This window comes from Varroa jacobsoni, unplaced genomic scaffold, assembly GCF_002532875.2.
Source record: "Varroa jacobsoni isolate VJ856 unplaced genomic scaffold, vjacob_1.0 scaffold_1204, whole genome shotgun sequence".
In the NCBI taxonomy this organism is placed as follows: Eukaryota; Metazoa; Arthropoda; class Arachnida; order Mesostigmata; family Varroidae; genus Varroa; species Varroa jacobsoni.
This window is the reverse complement of record NW_019214106.1, coordinates 153,916-175,749: the sequence shown is the minus strand read 5'-3', so window position 1 is coordinate 175,749 and position 21,834 is coordinate 153,916. Positions and strand designations below refer to the sequence as shown.

Sequence of the window (21,834 nt, the reverse complement as noted above, 5' to 3'; positions counted from 1 at the left end):
ATATATATATATATATATAGTGCTAAACACACATTTAAAAATATTTCAACTATATTGCTATAACGCACTATCGAGACTAAACAGTGTTTTATCGAAATTTTGACAATAAATGTGTTGATTCAATTACCTTCTACGACCTTTACTCATATTTCAATAAATTTGTTTAGTCCGCCTTGTTAGAAATGTTTAGATCTGGTGGTAAAGAAGTTCTCTAACAAGTTTCTAAGATACTCCTTGTTGCTTCCTACTGCTATTACACAACTTATGGAGCACCCAGGCTCCAGAATTTAATCCAACCCCGGCAATTAAAAACAGTTTACAATAGTCACATGACTATATTTCGCCATTACGGATATCTTACCAGTCGTTTGTTAGTTATCTTCTTTCAATGGCATCTTTAGACGGTCCTCTGTATATTGACATAGCTGACTCGAATAAAGTGCGTCCTCGAAGTCCAAGCTGCCGACTGTAAACTTAGCAACCCACCTTTGACCAGTCCTCTTGGGCATCGAGCACAGACGGTAGACTGTGCAATTTTAATTTTTAACGCAATGAGGCTTATGGAATTAAGAAAAAGAAACCCTTATCAGGTGCTACAAGGAAACGAGCAAACCGTGCATATGTGTCTTAACTGCTATTTTCTTGAAAATCATTATGATTCCGCAGAGCAGCTTGATGCGTCGCAACGTAAACAATGGTTGTAGTCGTGAAATTCTAATTACACAGGTAATTAGAATTTCTGAGCCACAATCCGTTTTACATAACGGCGCCATTAATATGCGGGAGGTAAACTGTAGATTGGTTGTCCAGCAAATTTATCATTCTGTTTGTGAATGAAATGGTTTCTTATGTTTCGTTATTAATACCAACAGCTATTCATTGCGTGGATGGTCTATATAAAAAGGGTGATGGGGAGCTGTAAAATTTTCATATCCATCAAACAAGGCTCGTTTTTTGCAGATCCAGTACACAAGAACAGGACGATTATGTGAATTTCAGCCAAAGCTTTTTACATTTTAAGGACGAATTGCAGCAACACTTACTGAATTGCTAACGTTTTTCAAAAAAGCCATGGTAGCTCAATATCAATCACACAAATATGCAGATGGTATCGAAAGTAAAATTTTTACAATGCTCAACATTAATTTGCAAAATGAGACATCAAGTTAATAACGGTAGCTGGACAAAGTATCAAGCCAATTTTCATTAATTGTTAACACTTAGGCAAAATATACTAAGGAATAGCTTCGAATATTTTATTTATGATATAAAAACTCTCAGGCAAGCTAGCTTAAAGTCTTATAGATCACATTCGCTAAATCACGGACTAGACCCAAAATGGTAAACTTCTGAGAAAGCGCAAAACATTTTTTTAATCTTGGGCGACATTAGATGCAAGTGTATATGTACACCAATGTCGTATGGCCAGGTCATGCAGAGAAAAAAAGCGAGTCAGGCAGTTTATAAATAGACGGATCAAGAAATGCCGGCAAGAATTGCACAACGTAGTCAGATTATAGAGGTCAAAAACAGGACCACACGCTTTATGAATTGTGTTATGTGACGAAACCAGGCGAAGTCATTCGAGCGCTATGAATAGATTGATAGTCAAATAGACAGCATGTATTTATCCGAATAACATAGTTAATGTGAACAGATTTTGTAGACAGCTGTAACAAACGAGCATTTATTATTATTATTATTACATTGTTATTGGAGTTATTGTCTGTTTGAAAAAAATAGTGGATGATTCACGAGTTCTCCTTGCTTCTTATGATAAATACTTGCTTCCCATGACAAATACTGAAACCATCTGCTACAGAGCCTACGTTTCCAAGACTAATTGGCTGTTACCCTAGAATGATACTCATCAGCTCCTGAGTTACTTAACCTCAACCTGTGGTACTGAAGGCAGTAAATAAGCTTACATGAATATGTGTTCTTTCAGCAAAAGGGTACCCCATCTCGTAAGAACATTTTCATAAATAATATTTCGCATTGTAAACGTTGCTTCGTAAGCACCTTTTCCTAATCTGGCTACGTTATAGATTTTGATTCTTATAACAAAGTGCTGTTCAGCTATACAGGATCGAATTTCGGGTGATCCAAATTGTAGCTTGTCCAAACAGGAAGCGTAACAGTGAGCACGCCGTTCTACAAAACAATTTTTTCTTAATCACTTCGCATGTATTTCTTGATTTAGATCTCAGAAACATAGAATACGGTGCGACTGCGTTTCGGCTTATAGAAATAAAAGCAAATTTGGCGAAACTCTGACCATTTTTAAAAATAGTTATATTTTACGTTATTACTAGAACTCTATCAAGACATCAAAAATGATGTTCATTTATGAACAAAGACATATCCAAGGTGTTGCTTTTTTTTAATAAATAATTGAAATGACCGAACGATTTTCTAGAGTTTGGCGGGCGTACCGAAAAAATTTTCGTGTCATTTCGTGCTTTAGCACCATAATCTGATGATTGTGGAAGAGAAGCATAGGAAAATCAAATGGTTGGGTTTACACACACACACACACAACTGATAACAAGTATTCAATACCAACCGCCTGTATTCGAAAAGGATTTAGCAGCAATAATAGAATTTGGCTTCGCGAGACCGACGAGGCTAGCGCCAGGCATAGCCAGAGATAAGTCTTGTTGTAAGCTATTCCTGAGGTCTCGACCCATTTTTCCTTTGAAGATTATATTCATCTATCAATATACATACTATTCGCTTTACAGGTTCATCTTGAACACGTTGTGGAAGAACTAATTATTTTCTTTGACAGGGAGCCATATTATGGTTACATTCAAGCATCATGTGTACCTCGTATGTGTGAGATACATGATCACATATCTTCTAATAGAATAATTAGGATTAGGTTAAATATAGCGTGTGTTGTCCGCTCCTATAGTATGTGTCCTAATTCATACCACTTCTAGTAACATTTTACTGCTACGAGCTTCATCGGGTTGTCAAGTAAGCATTGCACCATTTCTATATGCTGCAGAGGGTTAAGTGGCTGATCATTTATCAAAAACCTTCAAACATATCTCTATAGTGAAGCCTGTGGAAAATATTTTCGAACGCGAAAGGGACGCCACTCAATGCCATTGTCGCCTGTCGAGGCATCGTACTCGTACTATGTCTGGGCTAAATACATTCGACTTACAAATACCATCGCAAAATTAAAAGCATTACTACTGTCAACAAACTTGGACTGAAAAAGAAACTGCAGTATTCTGAATCAAATGTTTTATCGCTTAGGTGTGAATAAAATAAAACAAGGGAAGTTTGCTAATCGACAAACAAGTTATATGAGTATCTGCAGAGTCGTAATTGCAAAAAAAGAGGCATGCGCCCATTATAGCAGACTCAGCTCCAATATAGTAAACGTCTGTTTTCACACAATCTAATCAAGACTTGCTAAAAGTGGCTTAGGGAGCAAACGTTCAAATTATATTGAAGGGTGATGTGGCTTGGTGGTAGCTGAGTTTGGGCGTCAACTAATGTATTCTGATAAGCACAAAAATCAAGTATATTAAGGCTTCTCGATCGAGTTGATGAAATATATCCGTATCTTTTGTAGTTCGTAATAATATTCAAATGACAGGTTATCCGTAAATAATACAGCCGCAAGGCAATATTGCTTAATTGCTGAACAATTGCTTAATTCACGAACCGCCGTAGAAGCAGTAAATCATGGATTAAGGCAGCAGTCGACCTTGAGATAATGTTGAAGTGCCACAAGAATTCACGTGCCCTAAAATATTTTTATTTAATAAAGACGTATGCCGATATTAGCAAAATCGTCACAGAGAAATATGCACGTTCAATATCACAGGTGATAGTGACCATCCGATTCGGAAATCCGTTTTCTCCACACTTTTACCACCAGACTAGTACTGGTGACAATTGTGCTTAGCTAAGACATCCCATATTCCAAAAGGCCGTGTGCATGTCTTCCTTAGCATCCCGTATCGTGTTAGACACGGCCCATCCTGAAAGATATGCTGCTTACTTAGGACATTTGTGTAGGTCCCTGTATGTAAGGGTTTCCTTAGAAAAAAACCCGCATAAAGTCGTATGCCACTATCTCTTCGCGCGAGAGCGTTATCTCTCTGGAGGAATCGACGAAGTCTGCGTGCTGGAGTTTTAAGTCTGGTATCGCCATTAGGCACTCAATCGGTTAGCCCCGAAACGAAGTGTATCAATGCGCGAGTTAAAACCTAGACCTATGTTATCCAGTAAGTCACCGCGGGGAGTCTATCAGCTGTCTCTTCTCTAGTATCTGTAAGCGCCTAGACAGGACATCCGAACCCGCACCGCCCTTTAACGGGGTTTACTTGATCGATTCCAGTTTTTGGTATCGTCTAGAGAGTACTCAACGGATCGTCTAGCTGATAATTAAATGATAGGGAGCATTCGAACGAAGTAGTCAACGTCGATTTCATTGATATTAAGTGGAAACAGACAAGCTGGTCTACAGAACAAGCGGCTTGAAGGTAAGGGCAACGGTAGAATTACAAAGTTCCCCTTAGTTCATATTTACGTGGCGTCAGTACTCTAATTTGGCCAACTGATCAAATCTTTGGTCCACGATGAATCCGTCTCCGCACTAGCGGAACAAAATGAAACTGTGACGGTGAAACAGATTAATGTCACAGATATATTCACATTTTGCAGAGGAAAACACAGGACACCATATTCTTGGTTCTTGAAAATATAAAGTTATTTAAAGTTATTTAAATAAAGAAACATCTTTCAGCGGAAATCCACCTACAAAAGAGCAGTTTTTTTTTTAAAGACTTGATGACAACACGTTTAGGGTAATCCTCAACTCGATGCCATATTAAAGTCTATTCTGCATGGTTCTCTCATTGAATTCTGGATGATATTACACAAACTGCGGTGACCGCTAGCGGTTTCCGCTGGGTTGTCCCCGAATGTGGCCACATCTGAAAAGCTACATGCGATTATTGGCAGTGTAGAATTGTTTTTGACGCTTGAGCTAAGGTGTCCAAGGCATAATGGCGGAAGAAAGCGGATGGTGTGAGTACGCAAGCATTGGACTTGAATTTTTCATGCACATTTATTTGCTCTTACGTTTATCGGGGTACCTCCACTTCAAATAGTTCGCCCGACCCAGGAATATAAAACAGATTCGAATATGCGGTGATATCAATGCTAGATATTCGCTTATTTCAATTACAGTGGAAAGCACAAGGCGTATTAGTAAACAATCTGCTAAAAATATTAAAGGACTTCTTAGAGGTATTCTGTCTAATATGGATACCAACCCGATAGGCCACTACACAGTGGCAAGGCTAATGCCGCTTATTTTCAACGCAACGGGATAATAATAATATGGTAATAATGAAATAACGTCCATGCAACCCAATCTTGACACCCCAGCATTAATAATAATGATCTGATGATGAATAATAATGATTAATAGTAATGATAATAATGATAATAGTGGCGAACATGATTAAGACGCATCTTATTAAATTCATTGCTATGATAAACATAAACGTGTATTCCGGCAACCGCTAGTTCGAATCTCAGCTTTGACAAATGGTGACAACGAATTATTAAAATAAAATTGACTAAGAATGGTAATGACTACAAGTACTGCTAATATGGTTGCTTTGTCGCCTCCTAGGTATATTAGAAAAATCCTCAATAACTTCAGAACATAGTCAAACAAGAGGATTGAGTTAGTTTAAAAGATTTAATATTAAAAATAATAAAAATTATCAATTTCCTCAATCGCCGAGAAATAAAATTAGATAAGATTTTATTTTTGTTTCTTTGTGTTTATTTCATTGACCCTTAACCAACTCTATTGATGTGGATTTATTTTTGAAGAATCTAGGTTTTCAAGAATACTTGTAACTGGTGGAATGAAAAGATACAGTTAGCAAAATTTAATGTTAACTTCTTTGCTTCAATTATACATTTGATTTTAATTAGGTAAGTATTTTAAACTTCATACATATTCAAATGACAAACTGTATGGTAAACATTTAAATAATAACCGGTGAACTTTATATTATACCCTTATTCTTTTCTTTTTATTATTTACTAATATATTGCTATATTTACTGCGAAATATTATTTTAGGGTGCAATTGGTATGGACGGTCCTAAAGGGGAGGCAGGCCAAAAAGGAGAAAAAGGCGATGGAGCAGGGTTTAGTTTCACGGGCGGACAAGGAAACGCCCTGAGTAGCTCTAGCAATGCACTTCCACCAGGTGTTGGTTCCATCACTCCCCAAGATATCATCATGATCAAGGTAATACATACACCAAATTAGGCAAATCGTCAGAATATATGATATAAGCTGAGTAAAATCAAGAGAAACCCTTGTATTGTTTTTGAGATATTGGTTCAGGGGCACACGTACCCTGTACTAAATTGTGCAGGGTAATAAGTTAAAAAAAAAAAGAGGTGTGCCAACACCTACAGTTCAGACGTTTACCTTGTTCCGAAGAACTATAGCACCCCCAGCAAGTATTGTTACATTGTGTACGCTGTCTAAGAGACGTCTTCATACGGGTTGGAATTTTTTTGTTTTCAGGTTGTTCACATCCGGTCCTAAACCTTTAAAAGCCTTACACGTTGCGCCTTTCTTGATAGGTTTACAATTACAATCCTGTCTAGAAGTCATCCAGCATGGTCTTCCGTTTATGTTCAGAATTTTAAGTCATTTGCCCACCGGCTGTTGTCGCCGACCGGCTGTTGTAATCGGGTCAACGACTAATTAAAAATTTCAAAGCCAAGCTTTCGAGTCTCTTGCCATAATTGCAACCTATATAGTTTTTAAATATAATGCGTGGATGACATAAGAAACAGATCCCGAGCGCCCGATTCTGGTCAGTATTATTAGATTTCTCGCCATGCGAAAATTTCGCTGTTTCATGACAGGAGGTTATTACTGCCTCAAACACAACTCAATTTCAGTCAGTCGACAATGTGGAAATTACCAAGCTTCAGTTCAAGACCAGGTCATGTTTTGTAGACTTTTTGCGATAACTGATTCCAGGTTATCCCTTCTACGACAGATCTCAACTGCTGTTTCAGCATTGCTTCACTGTAAGGGGCTCAATAATAGTAACTTGGGGGGGACCAAGCAGAAAAAGAATTTGTCATGTTCATCACCTTTCCTATTCATCAAACCTTCACTGAAAGTTCACAATGTGTCGGGGTTCGTCTCTAGAGTATTTCTGTGTCTCTTCAGGTAGTAGGGAAACACGATATCGCACTACCATAAGCAAACGGTAAGAAGCGTCTACAATAGTTATGCTAGCGAATACTGACTCTTCATGTTCCCAAATCATAGCGAGAAAATATTTATATATTTTGCATAAAAATGTTATCCGAGTAAAATTTTTACAAATATCTTCGAATGACATAAATCATTTTGATCATGTTGGGCATCAACAATGTGGCGTATAAATGTATCGACGTGAGTGTAGAGGACAGGATAAACGCTTTAAAAAACACATAGAGCACCTATCTTCAGTAACTGAAGAGCTTCAATTTTTATGAGAGATGAGATTTCTCTACATTAATACCTTGGATCCCATCACACATAGTATGGAAACGATTATTCAAAAACCTTACGTGTAGAATTCAAAAGCTGCTCAGTGCTTCGTCACAGAATCATTTAGGAGTACTGGTTTATCGAATAAGTTACAATTTTCCAGTAGATGAACAATCAGTTTTTTTTCAAAAGAGCGTACACAAATTTAATGAATGTATGCTATGATGAGTGTATGTACAGATTTAATTGTTCTTGCAACTCCACAGGTACTCCAATCAAGCAGTCCAGCGTTTAACTTTTCGAATTAAATCTGTAAATAGCATATTTATATTCATAATGCCGATTTATATTGACAAGCAGTAGCAAAACAGGTGTTGTACTGAGAAGTCACACCGACTAAAAAATTTATTTTTTTGGGAAAAAAATATTAATGATAATTTTTTTCCGAAAAAATATGTAGTGTAAAAAGGGACTGTACAGTATTTTTTAAGGCGAAAATTTAAGAAGTTAACAAGGCTAGAGTTATCGATTCCCTCGCGAGGGCGTGTTACTTCGAGATTAGTGGATAATTTAGAGCTCATTGCTTCCAATCGATACTTATCGTTATTATTGCAGGGTTCACAAGGAGAAACTGGGCCGCCAGGACCGCCCGGTCCACCGGGACCTCCAGGACTACCTGGATTCGACGGAGGCACCGGACCACCTGGACCTACTGTACGTAAATTGGAAAAAGAGATGCAACTATATGTTTTTTCCAGTTATTAAACCTTGATTAATATACATTGTGGTACGTACGACCTATCTGAGGCAGGTTTTAAGATCCCACAAAAAGAATGCTTGCCCAATGAGTCCTGACTTCCCATAATTTTTTCTATTCCTAGGGACCGCCAGGAGAGCCAGGACCACCTGGACCATCTGGAGACCGAGTAAGTATACTGAGTACTTTATTTTACCTAACTAGTTGTGTTAGCCTAATTCACAGTTTATTAGGAAGCTTACACCAGGCGTTGTTTTACGGAGTCTTTAATTATATCCGTTTAAAGTTATTATATAATTTTAAAGGTTACGCGAGTTTATGCTACCATACCTAATATATTATATTAATATATATACCTAATATTCCCCGCGTGGCAGGCGAGTATTCTATTTTACACATTTTAACACATTACTTAGGGCTATATTTGCAAAATATTGGGCCTCCCTAACACTAAAGAATAGTTACTTTCGGTTCCAATAAACAACCGTAGATCTGCACGATATATTGCAATACTTATATATTTATCTTCTATAATTAATTTCGATAATTCTAATATACACGTTCATAAACGAACTGCACAGTCTACTGCATACGCAATTACCTACTTAAGTTCAAAATCTACAAGAAGTTTTCGATTCAGTCGTTCGAGGCACGGGCTACCGATATTGTGAATCATTCTTTGGCTTGGAACCTAGCTTCCTGTGTATATGGATAGAGTCATTTCAAATGTATGATATTACTCCCTTTATGACAAAAACACCGTTCGTTTTATATTATATAATTGACTTATACAAACATGTAATATCTGTGGGAACTATTTATGCCAAACCGGCAAATAACCAACATCCTCTATACAAACTGCAGAAAAATTTTTTTCAGGCAGCTCTTAGAGAAAACTCTTCTCATCCCATTTCCGTGCTCGAATCTCAAAACACAAAAAAAAAACACCTTGAGTAGAAAACCATTCAGAATTGTTTTTTGTAATTTTAACAAAGGGTATGACCATTGCTGAAAAACCACCCTTCCCGATTTTGGTTTTGTCGTCCTCAATAATCAATAATACCAACAAAAACAGCATTCTGGAAGTAGAATCTGCGGTCAGCAAAGCTATAATGCATTTTCCAGAGTCACGTTAAATCCTTTATCCCTACGTTATATTCGTAACTTGATCTCGAAGAACAGAAAATTAGAAACAAACTTCAATTTGAATGCAGTAGATATTGAGGGTACATAACCAAGGAAGAGATGATATAATAGATAATATATACCTGCTGAGAGCCAGGAAGTTGAAGGGGAAGTTTGCCAGATGCAATTGTAAAGCATCATTAGGCTGCGTTCAAGCCCCTGGTACAACTCTATTACCTTATAGTAGTGTTAAATAAAAATCTAGGCTGGTTTGAATGAAGCTTAAAAGCAGGCACAACATTGATAGGCAACCATTTCGAAGGCCAAGTTTTACCGTTAATTTCGTCCGCTGATGGAGTTTGGATGGAGATGCATCATTCCACTTTATCTACGTATACATAAAGCATTAAATTGGCGGCCCACTGAAAAGCTCTTGGTACAACTTTACTGTTTTTTTTTCAAAACTAAAACGCAAATACCAATTCTGGGTACGTTACCAAAACAAAACAAGAAAGTTAAAAAGACACACTTACTATCTAAAATAAACAACGCACTGGACAGCTTAACTGCAATCTTGCATACAAGTGTTTCCAATGCGTTTTGAAAAGAAAAATTATCAAAAAAATATAATTTATTACGCCCGCAGAACTATTTATAAACAATTGTATTTGCATAGTTCCTTTGCAACACGCCCCTAGCATCTAAGAGAATGATGGACAGTAGTGAACCCAGTGACTCTTCTGTTTGGCAATATTTCCGCATACAGTGAGAAACTATTAAAACATAACCATCAGCTACAGGACGTACTAACGTGACTGCATAGAGCTGTCCCAGTACTGAACGTAACAGAATGTTATTTTGGAACCACCAGCTACACGTCTTGAACAGTTAAGTCTTTAAAATTTCATACTTAGTGCGATGCTCTGCTTTTCGGTCAATTAAATAGCTAACGATAATACGTTGGACGTATGAAGATATCCTCTTTCTTTCCGATATGTACATAATCACTAATTGAGTTAAAGACATTTGTAACGCCCAGAAGAACGGCCAAACAGAGATTCTTGGTTTTTGGCGTCTTCTTTCATTTCCTTTAGTCGAAACCCAATACTCATTACTAGTGAAGTAAGTCGACCATTTTTTCTAAAATCCGAAGTAGTTTTCTAGAAGCAACCCTTTGTTTTCTATTTTGCTGGTTACTTACATCACGGTAAGGGTTGATCCCAGTCGTCCAATTAGCTTTGGTATGGATGCCAACTTAGCCTCTTTCTATTTTTTCGGGAACTGATTTAGTCACAGAATTCTAGATATGTTTAGCCTGCGAATAACGCTACCCTCATAGTGGACAAATGCACGACCCTCAGCTCACACTGGCTGACTTTGCATATGGTCCGGTTTCCGCTATAAATGGTCGCTTTCATTTGACCCCTGCACTTTTTGCAAGAGTTGTGAAGCCGGCAGCGACGTTGCACTTATAAACCCAATGTGATACCAATTGTGGTGACGACGCACTATTAGCGGTACCAATTTTTATTTATCCGCACGACACATCGTTCTAGCATTATACATAATAGTAGTAAGCCTTATAAAGTTTATAAATTCAGCCGTCACCTGGATCATGACGCCCTTGCGAGCCGCGCATGAAATAACAAAACCCATAATCGCAAGCCTGGTTATAATGATTGCGTTTGTTAAGCACCTCTTTTCCGTCGGTCATTGTGTAGGCTAGAAGAAACTGCAATTCAAATTGTTTCGAGTTCTACAACTTTAGTCAGAAGAACGGGGATTAATTTTTGGTATGTTCTATTCTTTTAAAGAATATCCAAATAATAGTTTTAAATACGAACCAAATACCATTAAGACATGGCTATGAAGGAGAACCAAGTGTTAAGTGTCATTGACGGAGTTGTAGCCCCTGCCTTTCCATCAAACTGGACAGTCTAGCTTTGTACATTCTGCTCTCTTTCCTTATTAATCCTGCAAGTCGTGCCTTTTTTATTCTGTATTTCTCTAAAAATCTTTTCTCACAAAAATCTTCCTCATTTTTCATAGCTTCCTAAATCCGCCTATAAACTGTGCCACTTATCGTGGTTCCGCGGTAATTGTTTTCCTCGCTTTGTCATTGATTTTACTGTTTAGAGCTGGGTGTAAAACCGCACAAATGGCTAATTTATATATAGGGATCATACTCCTACGTAGATGAAATCCTAAGTAGATGAAATTGAGAAAATGAAGGCGATCAGTGGCGTGAGTACAAAACAACTCGGGTTACGCTATATCTGATTCTTGTCTTTTTTAAAAAACGAAAGGTTTGCGTTTTGGTGCCTTTTCGTAAATTTAATCTTTTTCTCTTTTTTTTAAAAGTCATTTCATACGTGCTAGAAGATTAAACGATCATGCGCGGTGTTCGGTAAACATATATTTGATAAATGTCTACAAAGGTCTTCACTAATCTTGAGAGTAAGAGTATAGATTAGTCAGTGCGAAATGCACATATATAAAAGAATTTTCAAGTATAAAGATACCCTGCTAACGCTTTTTAAATATTAGCCATCTTGAATTAATAATAATAATACAATAATAATTATATTGGAAAATTTGGTAGCTCGAAAATACACAGATTCATATATGCCCTGTAACATATATATATATATATATATATATAAAAGGCCCCGTGCGTTTGTTTTCGCTTCTTTCTGGACCAACCTACTAGATCTATGCATTTACGCTCAAATATTCACTCAATGAGTATTTTAATCAAACGTTGTAAATCTCCACCATTAAAATTAATGGTAGCGATTTCACAAATACACCTAGATATCACATTCACTTGAGTTAATTTTCAGGGCCCTCTTGGAGACACGGGACTGCCTGGACCCAAAGTGAGTAAAAATGAAAATCAATACATTCATGATTAGCTATGATCGGATTTTTTTAAATATATTCAGTATTAGAAGGGTGAGCTTATAAATAAATTGATACTATCGCCATTAATATTGCTAGATCAATTAGAAAATAGTTTTAGAAGAAAGCTTGAAACTCTGCAGTATAAATATATTACTATCTATGTGTTTATGTTAGCTCAAGTCTGTTATTATAATGATGTTTAACGCTTATAACAGCTACTCTGTGTTCTGCTAGCTAAACAGTGGTATCGAAACTCGCATGTAGCTATACAATACGCGGGTACTGTGTAGAGATTCTTGTGCCTTTTTCCTGCTCTAGCTAACATACGGTGTAAGGACCTGTGACGGAAAATCTTTTTGCGCCCTTGTCTCTTTCCCAGACAACATATTTGGTTGACAGAGATACCCGTTAATATATATAATAATAATGGAAATAGTAGATTCGATTGGTAAATGTTTATACTCATAACATTATATAATATTATAATAAGGATAACGGTAGATAAAATTGTTTAACAACAGTTCTGCTAGACTTTGTGATCCGTTTCAGATTTGAACAGATTTGAAGAATTAATTAAAACCTGTTTGTTAAGAGATTTCGTCCAAATGCTTGTGCGGCATTTGTTTGTCATCTGATTCAAAATATATTGGCTTTCCACCAAAGTCTTCTGTTTGTTCACTATTTTTTCATACTATGTCATACTGCAATTTCTTGGGCAACACACTTTTTAATCTTACAAAAGAATACTTTTCACACTATATCTGGAATACCTTGAATATCCTCAGTTAATCTCCGAACTGCGAAATTAAATTTACAAGATGGGAGTTCCTGACCTACCCTTCTAGGTCTAGAGCTAACCAAGTACTACCATGCCCTGATTAAATATATCAACTACGAAGTTGTTATCAGTTATTATCAGTTACTCCTTATATAGAATTCTCTTTCTTTCTTAAAATATTTTCGTAAGAAGTATGACATAGATGTGGCCAACAATCTCTATCTGGTTACCTAACAATGTGTCTGTTTTGCCTTTTTCTATTGTCGAAGCCAAGAATACGTTGCAATAAATGTATATGAAATCTACGGGTGCACTATACATATAGTTGTATACGCAGCGCCCAAGTGTATTCATGAATGCACGTAAAAGTTAGATGAAGCTGTTTTCCAATCTTAAATTGTATCCGACTACAAGCATATGTTAAGATACAGTTTATTACCTTGGTGAGTGCAAGTTACTAGTTGCTATGTACTGTCCTCCAGCAGGTATGTTTCTGCGCTCGATACAGAGGGCAAACCTTTGGGAAAACCTATTTTAAGCACTGTCGTGAAGCATCGTGACGTCATATTCTTTGTGGGAGATCTTGCAGAGACTCATCGAAAACCTCCGCCAAGGTTTCGAAGCCAAAGGCATAATTATATATTTGCTTTTAGGGCTAACATCTTTAGCTATACATGTGGCTTCATAAGTAGTTTTTCAATAACGAATGTACTTTTTGTGTGTGTGATAATGACGTTCATACGAGAGACATGCTCAAAAAAAAATTATGGAAGCATGTATTGCTGTACAACACATATTTAAAAAGCGATTGTCAAAAATGTACGGTCAAAAGGACTCTTGTATACAAACAAATCAGAATATTTAACAAATGTCTTGGTATACCTAGTAATGCTTTCTAAAATGAAGCAACAAGCTCTGGCATTGACCTAAATTGGGTAACTAAATAATTTATTTCCCTGGTTTGTGTAGACGTGAAATATTTTATAAGTCTTTTCAACTACTGGCATTGTTGTTATTTTTTTATACAAAGACTAGTCATTGTGGGAATATGTTTATCCAGGCTAACTGTAAATGTCAGTCTTTTGACATAATAGAGTAAACGCGGAATGCCACTGAAAGTTCCGCCACTTTCCCTATAAATAAAACCACAAAGCTCTTTTAGCTCTTATGATGCGACTTAGCAGGGTTGCTGCTCGTTCCCAAAGAAAAATACACAAATTTAGAACTGAAGTATATTGAAAAGTATGCCTACCATTATAGACGAGAAGGCCTCAAGGCGAAAGTAGTAATGATGGTCTATGGCTTATATGTTATTTGCCATCTTCTTCTGAAGCACCAAAGACGAACGAATGAAGTCGTCGAAAACCTGCTAAGCAGGCCAGTCTATAATCTCTCCTTGCGCACTTGTGTACAATAGACCCAGCCCGTTCTGGATTCGCTTCGTTCTAGCCATTGTAAAGGTATTACAGGAGGAAAACATAAACTAAAGTATTTGAGGTGTGAATTGATGACATGAAGTTTAACAAATTCTAATAAGCGGTTTCTGACTTCCGGAACTCTCGTAGCAAAGGAAAATTATAACGTTAGTTTAAAAGTGAAGACTGAAATCCTTGTAATCTTTGCTGCAAGATCCCTGAAAATATCACCGATATCACAAAATAGTTTAAGGTTTTTAGGAAAACGAGGATGATAGCATCTTATGCTTAATACATCCTATTCATTTTTAGAGTGCCCAGTCCTGTTTTATGAAGTAGTAGCAACAGTAGTGGCACACAGGTCATCTAGTACGCGCGAATCTGAACAATTTTGAATCATCTCTTTTTACCGATCGTTTCGTCCGATCGTCGTAAAAATACCTCAGAGTTTTATCGGTCTAGTTTGACTTGTTTACGACATTAAAAGTGAAACACCTCGACTTCCCCGTTTGCATTCATAAAAAAAATGCCGGATGTTAAGGAACCCGACAATGGTTTTATAGCGAACCTGAAATTGCTGTCCACTGCACGGTACCCCTAACGGGGTACCGTGCAGTGGTCTAACTGCATTGTTTCTGCTCTGATGTGGTTATAATAAATTTGTCTGCTAACCGGAACGATACGTAGATAGGCCCATATCACTACCTTGATAAAGATTTAAGCAATAAAAAAAGCAATGGACATGGTAACTATTTGCTTTGTTAGGTCTCTCCATATGGCTCATTTTAAGGCTTTTACTCTAACAGGTCCTTCAAGCAAGGCTAGATAGTAGTACTGAGGGTAATCGAAAAAGGGACAACTATAAAAAACCTTTTTTGATGTTGTTGTTTACTTGTGTGACGTTGTTGTAGCATTTAATCGCTTCACAAACGTAAAGTTATCAAAACTAGGTAACCTAGGTAACTAGGTAACTAGGATAATAAATCGATTTATGTGACTACGAAGCTTAATAATACAAATGCAAGAGTGATAGCTGACGTTGTATCAATAGCACGTATCTAAACCATTACAGGTACACACCCAAAATATGAAGTGGCATTTATGGACTATCAATAATAGCAGCATTTAAAATAATTATGCTTTTCAGGGAGACAAAGGTGATAAGGGTGATAGAGGACTGACGACAACGCTAGACGGGAACACTTTTCCGACAGGATTTATCGAAGGTCCCGCCGGACCGCCGGGACCGCCGGGTCCTGCTGGTCCCCCGGGGCGGAAGGTATATTTATATTTTATACATAATGGGCTGAAAATTCCAATGCGATTCGTTATAATTAGTATTGCCTTATTCCTTAAGGCTTGTGCGTTCTTAAATCAAACACCTGCTCAATTGCGATTGTAAAATAATAATGATAGTTATTATAATAATTCAGTTTATTCGTATATTTTCATGTACAAGACCGTGTGTCTTTTTGTTTTTTTTTTGAAATTGGTATGACATACATGCCTAACGGTAAATAAAACGGTGTCGTGTTCAAAAGAAAATCCAATATTTTCTATAAATAATAGGGTTCATTACCATTGAGATATTGTAATACAGCATGCCGGTATTAGTGTAATAACCGTTTTACCCCTCAGTCGACATTTTTTAGTCTGTGCATTTTTATGCAGGTTCGCGGCTCCTAGAAAATGTAAAGCAATCTAATTTGACAAACAACGAAGCTTTTAATCAGTTTTAATTCGCGTGACGACATGATGTTTCGTTCAACTAATACCTTTCCCGATATTTCTCGACCATGAAGTGTCTTTGCCAAATTTGAAAAAAATCGACGTGACCGAATATGATGCATCCATCTTATTCACTTTCAATACGCTAGGCATTGCATTAAGCTACCCTTTATAAAATAATGAGTTTCAGCGTAGTCAACTTTTTCCGTATTTTAGGGTGATCAAGGTGTGCAAGGTCCACCTGGTTTTGACGGGCTCAAAGGCGACAAAGGTGAACGAGGCATGCGAGGAAAAAGAGTGAGTGTAAGCATACACAATGCACGTACAACATATGTGTTCTATGTGAAATGTTGTCAAATCTTTGCTTGCAAAAGATTATAGAAACTGCAATTATTATTATTAGCGATTAGCCCAATAAATTCCTGGGCTAATTGCTAATTGAAACAAGCACCACTTATCTTTATAAACATACAAAAAATTAGAGCAGACAAAAGTTAGCTCTAAGAGGACAAGCCTTTCACTTCTGGTATCAGTATATAGAGCGTCGACATTTTGAGCTTAAGTCTACCTTTTGTCTTCGCATCATCAAAAATAACTTTTGTAGCACTTGAATGTTAACGAATTACTGTGATATGCAATGATATCATAATTTTATTTAATTGTAGAAGAAAAATAAAGCCTTTAGCGTTAATAATCTTTAATAATAACGTGCTTTGAATGTATTACGTAGCACATTCATATAAATCTGCCCTAATTGTTTCACTTGTTCACTTTGCCTTTTGGGCTTCAGTATCTTTTTCGTGCCTTGATTTACAAGATTATCCATGGTATCTCTATGGCTCATCAGTATGTAAGCATACAGTTCAAAATACATTTTAGTTTTTTTGCCTTGATTTCTGATCCTTTTGATTTCTTTCCGTTTTGTTGTCTTGCAATAATCTTTCTACCTTTTCCCTTTTATTTCTGACCTTACTTTGGACAGTTTTCTTGTATTTCAATTTACAAGTATGGTAGTAAAGATTCCTTAAATTTTTAGGCTGGTAATTGCCTTTCTAATGATCTTACATTTTGTTCGCTTATAGAAACACCTTAGGTCTAGTCGGAGATTTTAACAGTGTACACGCTAACCCGGATGTTAATAGTAGCAAATTTACCAATACATACAATATACCTAAGACAACCTATAATAATAGCCATTCTTATTAACCAAAAAGTACTACGTCGCAAAAATTAATAGTTCGAGCGTAATCAAAGAAACGAACAGGAGAAAAATGGCGATAGTTCTACTCTAGAGAAAACGATTGTGCTAAATAGGCCGCTTGAATAAGAAAAACACCAACAGATTGAGACAGTAATTGAGTTTGAAATCAGCACGCTGATCATCATTATACAGCAGATATTAGGCACCTCTCATATGACGGAGTAGAGAGTAGATGTACTGATGATGATTCTGAACGAAAAGTTATATGACAAAAAAAAATTGAGTAATTTGACTATTCGGACTCGTAAGCTACCTCAATAAAACGTGTGGGGGAATTTTACGAAAACCACTAAATTGTAGATTTACATACTGGTAATAAACTGAAAGGCAGGAGAAAGCTTAATCTAGTTAACTAGGTAACATGCGAATTTGAGTCTGAGGTGATTTCGGGCAACACCCGCATACCAATTTTGCGTAGGAGTTGATTCCAGTAGTTTTCTTTCGGCACTCAGATATGTAGGACTGTGTTATTGAAGGCTACTTCAGTGATGCACATCACACAGTTGTGTGAGTACAGGTATACTAGGAGAAACGATGTAAATATAAGTTAATTATCTTATATTTAGATCGTTTCTGCTAAACGTTAAATATACACTAAATATACTCCAATATACTCCTATACTACATATAAGTTAATTAAATATCGATCTAAATATAAGATAATTAAATTTTTAATTAATCGTAAATATTGTATAGTATGCGTCATTAGCGGGGCTCGAACTAGCGACCCTTGGCTTCTTCAGCGAGAGGTTCACCCGTCCAAGCCATCATGCCACCTTATTAAAATTCCTTATTAAAAAATAGTACAGATTCTCCGTGTGTTAGAAAAGATCAGGTTAATGCGGAGGAACTGCATGTTGACTTTAACTATTTAGAAAATTCTTCTCCACAAGATCATACTTGAAGATAGACAAACGTTTTCGCTGGCTTAGATTGATAGTGCATCTAATGTCTTTTTTTTATTTCAGGGACCACCCGGGCTCGACGGAATGAAGGTAGCACCCTACGCCCAGAATAAACATGTTCATGCTTGATGTAACATTTGCCTACTTCACACGACGTACTCTCTGAAACTGAATGATAACCGAAACTGAATGATAACCAAAACTATAAACGACTTTAGATTACACCATTATACGAAAATCCCCCTGCTGCAAGCATATTTTTAAATCATAGAGAGAATAGGCGAATTTGCTTTCGTCTTCATTTAATTTTGTAGTACAAGAAATAACACGGCAGCTTGACGAGTAACGACTGAAGAGGAAATTTAGGTTTTACAAATCCCCTGAAATAGCCCTTAAATGGCATATTGTAGCTATGGTTTAACATACGCGCTATGTCTCTAGTTGGATTGCAGTGTGAATAGCTGCATATGTTCGTTGCAATATTACGAGCAAAATGTACCAAAAATACTCGAAATCCTATTTCAGCAAGCCTCTGATATCGAGCAAAAAGAACTCATAGCTTCAAGATGAGGATACGGTTTTCTGAAATACAATCGTGAAGCTTAAGAGCATCGAATATCAGTTAACTCATCCTGCAAAGCCGTGTATATCTGGTAAAAGTTTATCAAAAATATGGGTAATATTTAAAAAGCAAAGCCATGAAGTGAGTTGTGCACTACACCTGTAAATGAAAACGCGACACCAGAATGTCACCTTCTTATATAACTCCTTCGGGGAAAACTTGATCTCAATGAAGCGCGAAGTGAAGGAGGTGTCGAAAGTGTTTTCATTCGGGACGTTCATATCTGGGTCCGTGTTTCGGTTAAGTCTTATATCTAAACACAAAGAAAATAAAGAAAATCAAGAGATTTAGAATGTGTAGCTAAATTAAAAATGTAACAGAATAAAAAAGGAAAAGTGTTCGAAAAAAGCGTGCCAAAGGCTACCGTTCATCCCGACGTTTTTCAGAATTAGACGTACAAATCGCATATCTATTATCGCATGTTATTTTCGCGGTATTACTCATTTTGGACGAGTACTTGTCTACGTAATGTATCCTCAGAGTGGTTCTCACGCACTCAGCCTTAAAGGTAGTTTACGTCAACTAGTGTTTTTAGTGCGGAAAAAACTAATTCATTCATATAAAGCAATTCATTTTCTTTATTTCAGCCATTAAACCCTTTGAAATATAAATACGTGTCGATAAACAACGTAAGCACGTAACAACTATTAAGGCAATGCTGATGCTTCCATCCATGCTTTGCGATTAATATAATCAATAACCTGTATACAACTGCTATGATTCGATTTGTCTATGCGTGACTTCTGATATCTGTGTATACGATCACAACATAGAAAAAATTAAAAAATTTGAAAAGCATAGCTTAACAATAATGGTTTCCATTTGACTTTATAAGGTTTTCAGAGTGCATGATTTTGTTTGAACTGGGCAAGAGCGTGCTTTCTTACTTTTTTATTCCTATTTCTTATACATTAGGTTCGGTTTTCTCAGATTATTACTTAAGTTCGTTAACTGAAAGGTGAGGAAGTCTCTTTATCAATCTCTATTTCTTTAGATTTAGAGGAGTCAAATTCTACCTTGAACAGAATTGAGCTATTTGATAAATGGTGCACAGATGAACATTACGACGGCAAGCTTTTTATTATAAAAGCTTCGGACGAAGTTTTCAAAATTAAAATATTAGTATATAACAATTTGCATTTCTTATTGCATTATAAAATTGAACGCGGTGCAATCGGGTGAGGACGATGGTATATATCCCTCCGTAAGGATATGAAATTTGACGATGCCATCGGTTATGATTTATCATCTAATACATTTTGTAGCACCTAGAAGAATAATTGCACAAAACTTGACCAATAGGTTGTACAGCCTTTCAGAGAACCGTGGCTATTGCCAACCAACTATTGTTTAGAATTCAAATTATCCGGCAAAATCGGGTAACTGAAAATGGGATATTTACAGATCCATTTGTTGGTCAGACATTACGTTAACGTTCTCTAACCATTGAGGAATCCCCCAAGAGAAGCGATAAGAACATATTGTAGCAACATGTTTTATAATCGTCTACCTGAAGAAGTTCCTAGAAGCATTACTGTTCCTACAAAAACGATGCCAGGAAAACATTTTACTATGATTTTAGAATTTGCGATTTCAGAGGCGGAAACTCGTCCAGTGTGGAAAGAAGTCTTCCTCAAGCGCTTAGTTCATACAAGGTTAAAGCCAAAATGTGTCTAAGCACAGCTTTGCCGTACCCGCTGATATCTTAGGTACATGGAAGGTCCATACAGCATCTAAGGTCCGTAGCGCCAGCGGCCCGCTACGACAAGTCTCGACAGTGCAGACAGCCGGGCTGCCTACAACTGCACAGAGCTTCTGTCAGCATCGTAAGAATGTGAAGAAAAATAACCTCTGCTTGAGACCTTCAAAAAAGATCCTAAGATATCTTCATATCTACGATGGAATTGCCGCTATTACTGAAGGTCGAACACATCTTGAACTATGTCCTGGTCGTGCTGAAAACACAGGTTACGCCCAGGAACACTTGCACCAAACCTCGTTGAAAATCAGTTTCAAATTGTCCTGCTCAAAAGAAACCGGACCTTGTCTATCCAAACAGCAAAGTCGTACTGTTTTACAATCATAGAGTTAAAAACCGTACCGCGTGCCTTGTGGAACACAATGTTATTATTTGCGCATTTCAAAAATTTTTATGGCGGTGTATATGCCACCAAGTAACAAATAGTGCTGCTAAAAAACCGTGAAGCTCCTATTTTTTGAAGGCCTACAGGTCCTGGTTGACTTTTCCTGTCATTGGCAGGAAATTTATAATTATATTATAATTAACGCAGACGAAGATAAAATACGTCAGAGATAATCGTTTATTCTACTAGGGAGAACAACTCCAGGAACACATTTTTATTGGATTAGACCTCAAGGTGGTCATGGCATTATTGCTGTGAAGAAAATCGTTACTCCGTGAAAAAAACTACAGTGAAACTCCTAAAACGGATTAATGACTTATGAGGTTTTTTCAGTGCCATGCTTGACTGATGGCAAGGCTTGTGCGCATCGGCATCCTGTACTCTTCAGTTTATGCAGCCCGTCGAAAAATGTCGGCTTGTTTAAAATCACCATCTTGCACGCCGTGCCAACAATTACTTTTGCTGTACTCGCAGCGCCAGCTGACAAACAACTGGCGGGCGTGAACTACCAAGTAAAGAATTCTATGCCCTCCAAAAGATTTAGGTACTTGGTAACCCGTAACTAATAAATGTGGAATAAACACAATTAGACCATTCTACAGCTGGCGCAGTGTTAAACTGTCTTGTTAAACAAACGTCTTTTT

At 36.9% G+C, this 21,834-nt stretch overlaps 2 protein-coding genes across 13 annotated transcripts in view; one reads left to right on the top strand and one right to left on the bottom strand.

Moving 5' to 3' along the window:
• LOC111267636 (uncharacterized) overlaps window positions 1–21,787 on the top strand; it is a 26,315-nt gene extending 4,528 nt beyond the window's left edge. For 3 of the 7 annotated variants that reach the window (XM_022845990.2, XM_022845989.2, XM_086971388.1), the window contains 6 exons: window positions 6,130–6,300; window positions 8,167–8,265; window positions 8,433–8,477; window positions 12,277–12,312; window positions 15,678–15,809; window positions 16,475–18,591. In XM_022845990.2, coding sequence (XP_022701725.1) covers window positions 6,130–6,300; window positions 8,167–8,265; window positions 8,433–8,477; window positions 12,277–12,312; window positions 15,678–15,809; window positions 16,475–16,639 — 648 coding nt within the window. In that variant the 3' untranslated portion in view covers window positions 16,640–18,591. Of the gene's footprint in view, window positions 1–6,129; window positions 6,301–8,166; window positions 8,266–8,432; window positions 8,478–12,276; window positions 12,313–15,677; window positions 15,810–16,474; window positions 18,592–18,949; window positions 19,382–20,643 lie in introns of those variants that run through there. The other 4 variants (XM_022845985.2, XM_086971389.1, XM_022845986.2 and 1 more) reach the window with 4 other exon arrangements.
• Window positions 1–21,834, bottom strand: part of LOC111267637 (uncharacterized) — a 31,421-nt gene that overhangs the window by 8,749 nt on the left and 838 nt on the right. For 2 of the 6 annotated variants that reach the window (XM_022845992.2, XM_022845993.2), the window contains exons 2-3: window positions 19,146–19,299; window positions 362–557 (exon numbers count right to left, since the gene is read on the bottom strand). In XM_022845992.2, the coding sequence (XP_022701727.1) occupies window positions 398–557; window positions 19,146–19,299 (314 nt within the window). In that variant the 3' untranslated portion in view covers window positions 362–397. Of the gene's footprint in view, window positions 1–361; window positions 558–14,688; window positions 14,749–19,145; window positions 19,300–21,834 lie in introns of those variants that run through there. The other 4 variants (XM_022845996.2, XM_022845994.2, XM_022845995.2 and 1 more) reach the window with 3 other exon arrangements.